Source organism: Chrysemys picta, chromosome 1 (genome assembly GCF_011386835.1).
Source record: "Chrysemys picta bellii isolate R12L10 chromosome 1, ASM1138683v2, whole genome shotgun sequence".
NCBI lineage: Eukaryota > Metazoa > Chordata > Testudines > Emydidae > Chrysemys > Chrysemys picta.
This window is the reverse complement of record NC_088791.1, coordinates 356,424,484-356,437,031: the sequence shown is the minus strand read 5'-3', so window position 1 is coordinate 356,437,031 and position 12,548 is coordinate 356,424,484. Positions and strand designations below refer to the sequence as shown.

The 12,548-nt window shown below is 46.5% G+C and overlaps 1 protein-coding gene across 1 annotated transcript; it reads right to left on the bottom strand.

The window, feature by feature from the left end:
- Positions 1–4,256: 4,256 nt before the first annotated feature.
- Positions 4,257–5,255, bottom strand: LOC101941165 (olfactory receptor 52R1-like). The gene has a single exon (XM_008174999.3). It carries the CDS (start codon positions 5,253–5,255, stop codon positions 4,257–4,259), a length of 999 nt encoding a protein of 332 aa, XP_008173221.3.
- Between the last annotated feature and the right edge of the window lie 7,293 nt (positions 5,256–12,548).

The window sequence follows — 12,548 nt, the reverse complement described above, 5'->3', positions numbered from 1 at the left end:
ACTGTTCTGTGTGACTACTGTGTGTGCCTCAGTTTCCCTGTGTATTGCACCAATGCCTAGGTAGTGGGAATAAGGGTGTGTGACATTTGCTAAGACCCTGGAGGGCAGGTGAGGAGACTCTATCTGCCTGCATGTAAGAGATGCCCTTCATAACCTGAGACCCAGGAGGGGGATGCGACCAGGTGACACTTTGCCCGGGAAGCGAAAGAAAGACCAGGAGGCGGGACAATTGATGTGTCGGAGATCTGATTACTGGAAGCTGGGTAGTCTGCTGTGGGGGAATCGGGGGGCATAGTCCAGGGCATCCATCCAGGGTTCCCCCGATATGGATTTTGCTGAAACTTACTGAGTTCTGTGCTAACAAGTTCTGTTCTACGCTGTGTTCCTGTCAACTAATAAACCCTTCTATTTTACTATGCTGGCTGAGAGTCATGGCTAATTGTAAAGTTGGGGTGCAGGGCCCTCTAGTTTCCCCAGGTGTCCCATCCAGGTGGACCCATCAAGGGGAAGTGTAGGGTGTGAATGGGCATGCTGAATGCTCCGAGGTCAGACCTGGAAGATCCTAGCCGAGGGGGTTTCTCCCTGGATAGCCTGCCCTGAGAGAAACCACTCTACCCCAGAGTCCTGGCTGGCTTCATACAGAGCAGTCCCAGGGCATCGGGCCTGTGACTCCGTCACAGAATTACTATCCATAGAGATTCCATGGTACAGTTTGGATCATTTCAGATTTTTATTTCATGTGTTTCTATGCTTTCTTTCTCACATAGTGCCACTCACCCACCAGCACGACCTTTTCTGCCCTTCCAATGTATTTTGAACCCTGGTATTAATGTGTCCCATTCATTATCCTCATTCCACCATGTTTCTGGTATGCCTGTTACATCAATATCCTCATTTAATACAAGGCACTCTAGTTAACCCATCTTAAGTAACCAACTCTGTTCTCTATGCCTGCTACTTATAATCACTTCAAATATATCTTCTGTAGTTAATAAAGGTGTTTTATATTTTACCTAAAACATGTGTTTTGATTGAAGTGCTTAGGAAATCTCAGCTCAGATTACACAGGTTGGTGTGTGTCCTCTCCATATCGAGGGAGAGGTGGACTGGGTAATGAACTGACACTGGCCAGGCTTTGGATCAGGGCAGGACGGTGCAGTTCTGGGGTGCAAGGCTGGGGATCTCAGGGGAAGTGGCTTGAGCCTCTCTAGTGTTAGTTATGAGTGTCTGGGAGTTTATTCATGTAACTCAACTGTGTTTGTCCCTGTCTGTGTATGGCTGTGTAAGTGCCATTCCTGCCAGAGGTTTTAGCTTGTCTCAGCATCACAGTGTGAGAGGGATACCCCAGGTTGGTGGGACAGAGGTCCCAGAGTCCTGGTTGCACCCCAGGGACCCCATCACAGGAGTTCTGTCCTTGGGCTAGTCCCAGAAAATACAAGGCCTCACAAAAGAACCCCTGGTTGAGCAGGGTGTTTGAAGCCAAGGGGGCTGGCTGGCGACGCTTGGATGAAACAGCCAAGTTCACAGACATCCACCTTTCACTTTTAAAGAACTCTTTCCTCCTTTCTTTGAACAAGGATCAGGCTCCCTGAGGTAAAACAGGTTTATATCTGCTCTTCCCATCCTCCAGTGGCTCTGGTGTCCCAGTTGCTTCCCTGCTAGCACCCGGGCAATACCCCTTCCTTAGGTGGCTAGCAGCTGTAGCACCATCGTTTGACAAGAACATGGTGGGATGCTGTATGATTGAATATGACCATTTATATCATTGTTGCTAACACTGTTATACAATTGTGAGAAAACTTGTACAAAGTATGTCACTGTGATATTCTATACCTTGGGGGAGTGTCTTGAAACCCCCATATTGCTCATTTGTATATGATTGTGATCTTGCATATAAAGCATGATTTGTGAGGTATCAAGGTAAAGGTTATGATCTGCTGAAAGTCATTTCTCTATCCATATATGTATATCATTACTGCATATGAAGTTATGAGAATTATCATAGAATATCAGGGTTGGAAGGGACATCAGGAGATCATCTAGTCCAACCCCCTGCTCAAAGCAGGACCAATCCTCAACTAAATCATCCCAGCCAGGGCTTTGTCAAGCTTGGCCATAAAAACATCTAAGGAAGAAGATTCCACCACCTCCCTACGTAACCCATTCCAGTGCTTCACCACCCTCCTAGTTAAAAGGTTTTTCCTAATATCCAACCTAAACCTCGCCCACTGCAACTTGAGATCATTACAGGTATTAATATATACTCTGGGTTAATTAATAAGTAAAAAGTGATTTTATTATATACAGAAAGCAGGATTTAAGTGGTTTCAAGTAGTAACAGACAGAACAAATTGAATTACCATATAAAATAAAATAAAAGATGCAAGTCTATGTCTAATCAAACTGAATACAAATAAAATTCTCACCAGTTTCAGAATGCTTCCTTTTACAGACTAATCTCCTTCTAGTCTGGGTGCAGCAATCACTCACGCCCCTTGCAGTTACTGTCCTTTGTTCCAGTTTCTTTCAGGTATCTTTGGGGGTGGAGAGGCTTTTTCTTTAGCCAGCTGAAGACAAAATGGAGGAGTCTCCCAGGGGTTTAAATAGACTTTCTCTTGTGGGTGGAGACCTCCTCCTCTCTCCTATGCAAAGTCCAGCTCCAAGATGGAGTTTTAGAATCACATGGGGAAGTCACATGTCCATGCATGACTCTGAGTTTTTACAGGCAGAAGCCATTGCCCATATGGTATCTTGAATGTCTCCAGGAAGACTTCTTATGTGGCTGGAACATTCCAAGATTTAAATGCTCTACTCAGGTTATTTAGAAATCAAGCCAGTACAGAGCCAATATTCATAACTTTGAATACAAAAATGATACATGCATACAAATAGGATGAATAGTGTCAGTAGCTCATAACCTTTACATAGATATGTTACATGGCATATGTAGCATAAAACACATTCTAGTTATGTTATATATAAACATACATAAGCATATTTCTATAAAGCCTTATGGGGTGCACCGACCATTGCAATGACCTCCCGAGGTCTCTCCCACCGCTAATTTTCTATGATTTTGCAATTGTATAATGAGGCCATCTAGCTGCTTAGCTAAGGAGATTCTAGATGTGGTGATCAAAATTGTCATGCAGAGCATATGTTAGACTCACCTTCAGTGTTCAGTTTCACCTTGAGAATATGGTGCCCTGCAGTTCCAGATAAGGTGCCATGTACGTGTTTAAATAGCCAGATAATAGAAGATGCACCATTTATCTCCTTTGCTGTGAGCTACCAAAGCCTCCCTGTCCTATGCCCAGCATCCCACCTTCCCAGCTAACATGAGGGCTTATCCTGTCACCTCACTCAGCTATTGTCCCTCTAGCTTCAAAGCTAATCACTTACCCTGCCCCCAAGACCTGGCTCAGGGAAAAGGGCTCCCAGCCCATACTCATTGCAGGAACACTGCCAGCTACAGGCCCCCAGCCAAGAGGAACAAAAGGGAACTGAAAGCTAAGGAAACAAGCCACACAATGGTCTCTTCCCTCAGGACTTTGTGGCTGACCTTTAGGGCCCACAAGTTGTATGATGCACAATCTCACCCACCTGCCTTACAACCCTGCTACCAACCATCCACTGCTCTTATAGGGTTTCCTAGCTTCCCTCTCCGCTCCTCATTGGTCTGTCGGCCCCAGCACTGTGTCCTCACTGCACTCACTACAGGCTCCTTGTCAGGCTGCAGCAGCTCCTGTCCCAGCCCCAGAGCAGAGGGACCCCAGCTAGGGGGGCGTGGAGGGAGGTGGAGATAATCCAGAGAGTGACTGGGGCTGGGGAGGGGAGGGGCCAGCAAAAGGGGTGGCGCTTTTGGGGAAGAGGCAGAAGTGAGGCGGGGCCTGGAGGAAGAGGTGGATAAGAGAGTGGAGCTTTGGAGGAATAGGTGGCAGAGTGGGAGGGGCCTTTGTGGAAATGTGTGGGACAGGGGCAGGGGGCAAGGACTTGGGGAATAGGTGGAGCAGGGCACAGGGCCTCAGGTATCCAGTTACCAGCAATTAGAAAGGTGGCAACCCTATGAGTTAATGAGCTGTACCCAGACTGATTCCTCCGTTTGTCAGGCAGACACAGCACAGTGAGGCCAGGAAAAGATTTCATGTCCCTTTGACAGTGCAGTCAGTGTTTCAGGGAAGAGGGCCCAGCACTATGTCACTAAACCAGCTCTGAACGGAAACTCAATCTCAGAGTCAGAGCACCAGGAGAAAACTTTAGGGCCCTTTATGAGTAAAGAGCCGGAGCAGCCTGTCCCGGATCTGTTTGGTCCTCATCCCATAGATGATGGGGTTTAGCATGGGGGGAATAAAGAGGTACATGTTGGGAAAGAGAACTTGGAAATGCAGGGGCACATTTTGGGCAAATCTGTACATGAGGGAGAAGAAGAGCCCTGGGATATAAAAGGCTAAAATGACAAAGAGGTGGGAGCCGCAGGTCCCAAAAGTCTTGAGCCGGGCATCCTTTGTGGGGAGGCTGAAGATGACCCTGAGGATCTGGATATAGGTCATGGCAATAAAAATCGCATCCAGACCCAACACACCAAAAAGCACAAAGAGGCCGTAGTAACTATTGACACGGGTGTCGGCGCAGGCCAGCTTCACCACAGCTATATGTGCACAGTACGACTGGGGGATGATGTTGGTTCTGCAATATGGCCATTGCCTCGCCAGGAAGGGATAGGGCAGTACGATCATGCTGCCACGCAGCACTACGGCCAGGATTACCTTGGCCACCATGGGATTTGTCAGTATGATGGAATGTCTCAGGGGATCACAGATGGCCACATAGCGATCCAAAGCCATGGCCAAAAATATCCCAGACTCTATCACTGAGACGCAATGAACAAAGTACATCTGGGTGAGGCAGGCATTGAAATCGATCTCCCTGGAATTGAACCAGAAGATGCTCAGCATTTTGGGCAGGATGGACATGCACAGGACCAGGTCGGTGACAGCCAGCATGCAGAGGAAATAGTACATGGGCACATGGAGGCTCGGCTCCCTCCTCACGATGAACAGGATGGCGATGTTTCCCAAGACAGCTATTGCGTACATGGTGCAGAAGGGGATGGAGATCCAGATGTGAGCTGCCTCCAGGCCAGGAATGCCCAGCAGGATGAAGGTGGAGGGGTTGGTGAAGTCGGTTTTGTTGGAATCTGACATGCAGTAGGGGAGAAGGTGTCCAGCTCTGAGGGTGAACGGTGTCTCCTGCATGTACTGTACGTTCTACTGGCTTCCTGTATGTGCCCAGGCTTTAGGGTGATGGTCGCAGTACAAATGCCTGGATGGAGAGACAATGTGAATATGAGATACTGCATGCACAACTGGAGGCTGTTCTTATGGGTGAAGCAGATTGGTTTGTCTTCACACACAGAAAAATGACATTTTCATTATTCAGATAAATGATTTATGAACACATGACCCAACTAATGACAATTCCACATTTTATGGTGTTCTCTGCCTCAATAATTCCTACACATCTTGGTGTGGGAAACGTTAATAGACCCCAGCAGGAAACACAATGGTGGATACTGGTTATCCGACACTGTTCCTTAGGCCTTCTCTACACTGACAAGTTTTTTTGGGAAAAAGAAGCTTTTGGTGAAGAGACAGTGGCGGTGTCCACACTGCAAATCTACTTTCTATGACAGAACTCCTCAATTTCAGTGACATAATAAAACCACCTTGAAAAGACTTGTAAGGTTCATTACGCAAAAGTTTTGTCACCGATGTGCCAGTGTAAGCATTTGCACTTTGATTTTATCGCTGTAATTGGCCTCCTGAAAGCGTCCCACATTGCACATCCTGACCGCTGCTGTCAGTAGTTTCAACTCCTCTGCCCTGTACCAAGGTAAATACCTTCCGCTCCCTCCCCTTTAAAGGCCCTGAAATTTTGAAATTCCCCTTCCTGTTTGGCATGGAGCGCTCACACTGCCTGTTTTCAGGTGACCATTGTGGCTCCACACAGCACACGCTCTCCCTCTTGGACCACTGCGGAGCTGCTGGATCTGCTCAGTATTTGGGGAGAGGAGGCTGTGCAGTCCCAGCTGTGCTTCAGCTGAAGGAATTTCGACACCTAAGGGCAGATTTCGTGCAGCTTGTTGGAAAAGAGCCATGATTAGGACACACTGCAGTGCACAGGAAAGGTGAAGGAGCTGAGTGCCACATACCAGAAGTACCATGTATCAGCAGTGCTATGAACCTGACGGCAAGGGAGGCAAATGGTCAGTCAGGTGCTGCTCCCCAGACCTGCCATTTTTATAAGGACTTGGATGCTATCCTCATCTGTGACATCACCTCCATGGCCATGAGCCCCGTGGATATTTTGGTAGGTTTGCAGATGATGCAAACTGGACTTAACCCACAGGAGAAAGTCATTGGTGAAGAGGTGGAGGCATTAGAAGATATGGATCCCATGCTGGGGTTGCCCAGAGCTCTGCCCAGTCAGAAGCCGTTCTCGACTCTGGAGGTGTCCAGCCAGTCTCAACAGTTACAATCCAGAAGCAGGAAAATAGACCCCTGGTAAGTGGTTTTGCTTTGTGAAGTGTGGAGGTTGGTTGAGGGCAGAGAAATGTCCAAGACTGGCTGCGTTTCTGTGTGCTGGGCATTTCCCCGTGCAGCTAGGCAGTGCGGGGGGCAGGCTGTTGATTCTCACCGAGATTTCACAGGATTCCTCCAGGGAAATTTCTAGGAAACTTTCCTGCAGGTACTCCACTGTCCTGTGCTGGAGATTCCTTGGCAGAACTGCTTTCTTCCTTCCGGAATTGAGTGACACTTTCCCGGCCCATTCTGCAATTACTTGGGCAAGAACAAGTGAGCAGCATAGGGACCGGGGTGGAAGCTACAAGCATGTACTATATGAAACCTTGCTTCATTGCTTCCCCTCAGGAGAGAAATATCTGCCACAATGACCCCTCCTGTGGGAATGGGTGGGAAACTTATAGTGTTGTCCCATGAGAAGTGCTTTGCGACCCCTCTCACATTGCTTTTCTCCCAGGCACAATGTCCTCCGGTGCTGGGTACACTCACCAGCCTTGCAGTGTTTTCCGGTATGTGTGCTTATCAAGGGTCAGCCAGAAAGTGATTGGTGTGTTACCAGCGCTGGATTTTAATGCAACATTTCAATGCTGTAAATGTACTTAACAATAATGCTTCTGTTTATTGTTACTTGTGGCTCACCAGATATGTCCCTGAAAGGAGACACCCCCTCCACTCAAGCTGAGCATCTCCGCTGGATATGAAAGGTCCCAAGAGGGAGCAAGGAAGATATGTTCTGGGAGGTGCTGCAGTACTCTGATATAGACAAGAGGGAACTCAGGCTGTGGAGGGAAAGCGACAAGCAGGAAAGAAAAGAAATTGAGGCATAAACTAGGGATGCAACAGAGAGGCTGATACAAGTTTTGGAGCAGCAAACCAACATACTAGTGTCCCAAGTAACCCTCTGCACTGAGAAGATGCATGTCTGCCTTCCCCTTCAGAACATTCAGAGCTCTTTCCCATGCCCTCCCCAAACTCCACCCACACATTCATTTCCGATTTCTGGGACTTCAAGCTTTCCCCTAAACTACACCCCCACAAACAGCTTTTCAAAAGACAGCTGGACTTACACTTAACTCTAAAATTCACCTCTCCTCTGGTACCCCCACAGAACCATGAATGTGCGTGTGTCTGTGTGTGAGCTCATAGTGTTGTGGGTTTTTTGGCTACAAAAGCAAAGTGATTTCATTAATAAGTATTCTTTATTTGTTTCCATGGAAGTTATGATAGCATCTGGCAGGAGCAAACAAAGAAGCATTTTTATCATTTCCTTCATTGGATCCTGGGCCTGAACAATCAGAACTGGCTCCTACCCTACGAAAACTGAACTTCATTATGCATTGCAATCCCAAGCATAGCAACAGACATTACTGGTTATCATCTTCAATGCGTTGCCTCGAAGCCTCCTGATTCAACTTGCCCCCTCTTGTGCCGCTCTAATAGCCTTGGTATGTGGCTGCCCAAAATCAGCAGCCAAGCGTTCTATGACCATGAAAATATTATCCTCATTGAGGTCTAACCTGCCATAAAGGCATCACAAGTGTGCCTTTAATCTGCCAAATGCACATTCCACGATCATCCTGCACCTACTCAGCCTATTGTTGAAATGCTCCTTACTGCTATCCAGGTTTCCCATGTACGGCTTCATGAGCCATGGCATTAAGAGGTATCCCAGGTATCCGAGGATCACTATATGCATGTCGACACCTGCTGTGAGGATTTTCTTGTCTGGAAAGAAAGTCCTCGCTGGCAGCTTTCAGTAAAGGCCGGTGTTCCTGAAGACTCGTGTGTCATGCACTTTTCCGGACCACCCCACATAGATGTCAATGAAACGCTTTTGGTGATCTATCAGCACTTGCAACTCCATGGAGAAGTACCCCTTCCAATTGATGTACTCCATCACAAGGTGGTTTGGTGCCAAATTTGAAATATGCATGCCATCTATCTCCCCTTCGCAGTTAGGGAACCCCATTTCTGCAAAGCCATCCACAATTTCATGCACGTTGCCAAGAGTCAGTCCTTCGTAGCAGGATGTGATTAATGCCCCTGCACACTTGCCTTAACACAGCCCAGTGGCTGATTTTCCGCCTCCAAATTGATTTGCAACTGACCGGTAGCACCCTGGTGTCGCCAGCTTCCACTCTGTGATCACCAAGTGCTTCTCCACCAAGAGGGCAGCTCTCACTTGCGTGTCCTTGCACTGCAGGGATGGGATGAGCTCAGCACACACTTGAGAAAGATGGCTTTCCACATCCTAAAGTTCTGCAGCCACTGCTCCTCATTCCAGACCTGCATAATGATGCGATCCCACCACTCAATGCTAGTGTGGATCTATGATTCCATGATATAAAATCCTAATGTAGACCAGATCCTCGTCAAACACAAGTTATGGAGCTCAATACCAGTGTAACTGTGAAATTTAGTGGCCAGCATTATACCGGTCAGACTGTATGATCTAATGGTCCCTTCTGACCTTGAACATTATGAATCTATCAATAACGAAAGTAGATCAGGCATTTATATTTACTCTATTTCATAATACACGAGAAGGGAACATTCAATTACATTAATAGTCTGAACATATAACACTGAAAAAAGAAAATTGTTTATAAAACCCATATTTGGCCTGTGGAACTCCTTACCACAGCTCTTAGTGGAGCAAAGAGCTTAGCTGAATGGGATTCACAAATGGATTGGCCATTGTAAATGGTGCTGGTGGCGTCACAGTTAGTTAAGGCTGTCTGACAACTTCAAGGAGAAGACCACAATTTAAGATGCTTATACATTTGCCAAACATTAACTGTTTGGATTGAAATTTCCCATGCTGGTTGTCTGCATCCAGCAGAATTGCATTTTGAAAGTTTAAGGCATAACGGTTCAGCCGACTTCTCGAATGCAGCAGGAGAAATGATGTCTTGCCCATGTTGAAAATTTGTTATATTTATTCTAGTGAGGAGTCCTAGCAACATTTTGGCCCCTGATACTGGAGCAAACTCATCTGCTGTGGAAAGGGCTGTGGGATGTTTAATGCCCGTGCAGAGTGGAAATGACTGCAGACCTATTCCCTGTCCCAGCATGTGCACCTTCCACTGCGCGCGTCGAACAGAAAGAGATGGGTACCTGTGATTTCTGATATGGAAGCGTCTTCCCTGGGAATCACCCTCCAGTGGCTGTGTCCTGCACCTCTCTGACCCCAGCATCTGCAGTAGCATCCCACGCCAATAGCCAAAACAGAGGTGTGCACCGTTTAAATATAGCTGTATGCAATCCCAGGGGGTTTCGCTCAGCCTCTGTGGAGAAGCGGCATCTGGATGCAAACAGGCTGGAGACTAGAGACACTCTACCCAATGACTCTCTCTCTTTGGCCGCACTTCTGTTTTTGTTATCCAGCGTTAGCAGTAAACAATAATTAAGGGACCTTCCCAGAGGGAGTTGAGACCCTTTGGGCTCTTCACTGAGTCAGAGAGGAATTACCTGTTCTTTGTAATTGAGTATATTTAAAAATTATTGTTGATTACTAAAAAAACTAGGGATAATGCCTAGGTCCCATAGGGTCTGATACTGTGTAAATGCCCAGGCTAAACAGTAGTAGACAGACAGAGCTAGAGAAAGATGACTGATGGGAGACATGAACACTTTCTGTTGGCAAATAGGGCTGTGGCTAAGGGATCAGAGATCAGTAATTCTCATCAGTAATTATCATCATTCAGCGTAGAAACTTTCATTGAAGGATGTTCAAAACACCTAGCAAAGGAAGTCACTATGAACATATACATATCCCCATTATACCCATTGGTAAACTGAGGTGCAGGGAGATATGAGTTGGCCAAAGTCACACAGAGAATAACAGACAGAACCCAGGAGTCCTGATTTCCTGGCTATAACAACGGTCTCTCCGTCAGTAACTGTGTGCACTCGAAACGGGAAATGGACTCACAATCTCCCAGGGCCTGTTCATTGGGTGGGTGTGATGATTTCTTCATGGTGCAACCTGGAATTGGGTACCGCCAAGCCCTCTGGCATACCAGTATGAAGCCCCACTGACACTGTGAGGCTGTGACAAGCTGCAATCCTCTCCAGGTCTTGCACGTATGCAGTTTTTGACAGACAGGGACACACCCAGCTGTACTTGTCCTTGTTGAACTTGGCTCTCTACAAAATTGGCTATCTAAGAAATAAAGGCACACATCATCACGATTTTGCCCATACAATCTGGTTTTTGGCTTCTGTGTCTGGGTGCCATTTAGGGTTGGCTGGTACCTAGTTTTAAACCAGAATGTTGGAAATGGACCCTGGCAGTGTCCAGTTACTGCAGGACGGGGGGAGGCATCGGGTCATTAACCCAAGCCAGCCCCTGGTCAGCCGGGGCTGCCTCCTACCTGCGGGGAGGCTCCTTTTCAGGCTGCAGCAGCTCCCATCCCAGCCTGGGAGCGGAAAGCACCCAGCTGGGCAGGGGTGCCATTTAGGGGAGCTGGCGGGGGTTCTAGACCCCCCCCCCCCAATTTTCCTACCTGAAGTCATTAAATTAAATTAAGGATCATTAGATGATCCTGAAAGCATTGACAGGCACTTCCATTAGGAAACAAAGAGTATAAATAAAGTGTCAGTTTTCCATATGGAGAGAGGTAAAAAGCCGTGTCCCCCAGACGTCAGTCCTTGGACCATTGATGTTCACAGTATATATAAATAATATAAAAATATATAAACGGCCAGACTGGGTCAGACCAAAGGTCCATCCAGCCCAGTATCCTGTCTTCTGACAGCGCCCAATGGCAGGTACACCAGAGCGAATGAACAGAACAGGTAATCATCACGTGACCCATTCCTTGTCACTCATTCCTAGCTTCTGGCAAACAGAGGTTAGGGACACCACCCGTGCTCACCCTGGCTAATAGCTATCCTCCATGAATTTATCTAGTTCTTTTTTGAACTCTTTGTCTTGGCCTTCACAACATCCTCTGGCAAAGAGTTCCACAGGTTGACCTTGCATTGTGTGAAGAAATATTTTCTTTTGTTCGTTTAAACACGCTGTCTATTAATTTCATTTGGTGACCCCTAGTCCTTTTGGTATGAAAAAGGAATAAATAACACTTCCTTATTTACTTTCTCCACACCAGTCATGATTTTATAGACCTCTATCATATCCCTGCTTAGTCATCTCTTTTCCAAGCTAAAAAGTCCCTGTCTTATTAATGTCTCCTCATACAGCACCCGTTGCATGCCCTAATATTTTTTTCTTGACCTTTTCTGAACCTTTTCCAATTCCAATATATCTTTTTTGAGATGGGGCAACCACATCTGCACACAGTATTCAAGATGTGGGCATACCATGGATTTATATAGAGGCAATATGATATTTTCTGTCTTATTATCTATCCCTTTCCTTATGATTCTCAACATTCTGTTCGCTTTTTTGAGTGCCGCTGCCGAATGAGAGGATTTTTTTCAGAGAACTATCCACAATGACTCCAAGATCTCTTTCTTGAGTGATAACAGCTTATTTAGACCATATCCTTTTATATGTATAGTTGGGATTTGCCATTTTGTTGCCCAGTCACCCAGTTTTGAAAGATCTTTTTGTATCTATTTGCAATCTGCCTGGGACTTAACTATCTTTAGTAGTCAAGTATCAGAGGGGTAGCCGTGTCAGGAATGGCAATATAGAAAAACCTGTAGAAGAACACTTCAACCTCCCTGGCCACACAATAGCAGATGTAAAGGTAGCCATCTTACAGCAAAAAAAAAACTTCAGGACCAGACTCCAAAGAGAAACTGCTGAGCTCCAGTTCATTTGCAAATTTGACACCATCACATCAAGATTAAACAAAGACTATGAATGGCTATCCAACTACAGAAGTAGTTTCTCCTCCCTTGGTGTTCACACCTCAACTGCTAGCAGAGCACCTCACCCTCCCTGATTGAACTAACCTCGTTATCTCCACACTGATTTATACCTGCCTCTGGAAATTT

What these genes read in the sequence shown, in the direction of transcription:
- LOC101941165 (XM_008174999.3), bottom strand. Translation starts at nt 5,255, where the DNA reads ATGCAGGAGACACCGTTCACCCTCAGAGCTGGACACCTTCTCCCCTAC.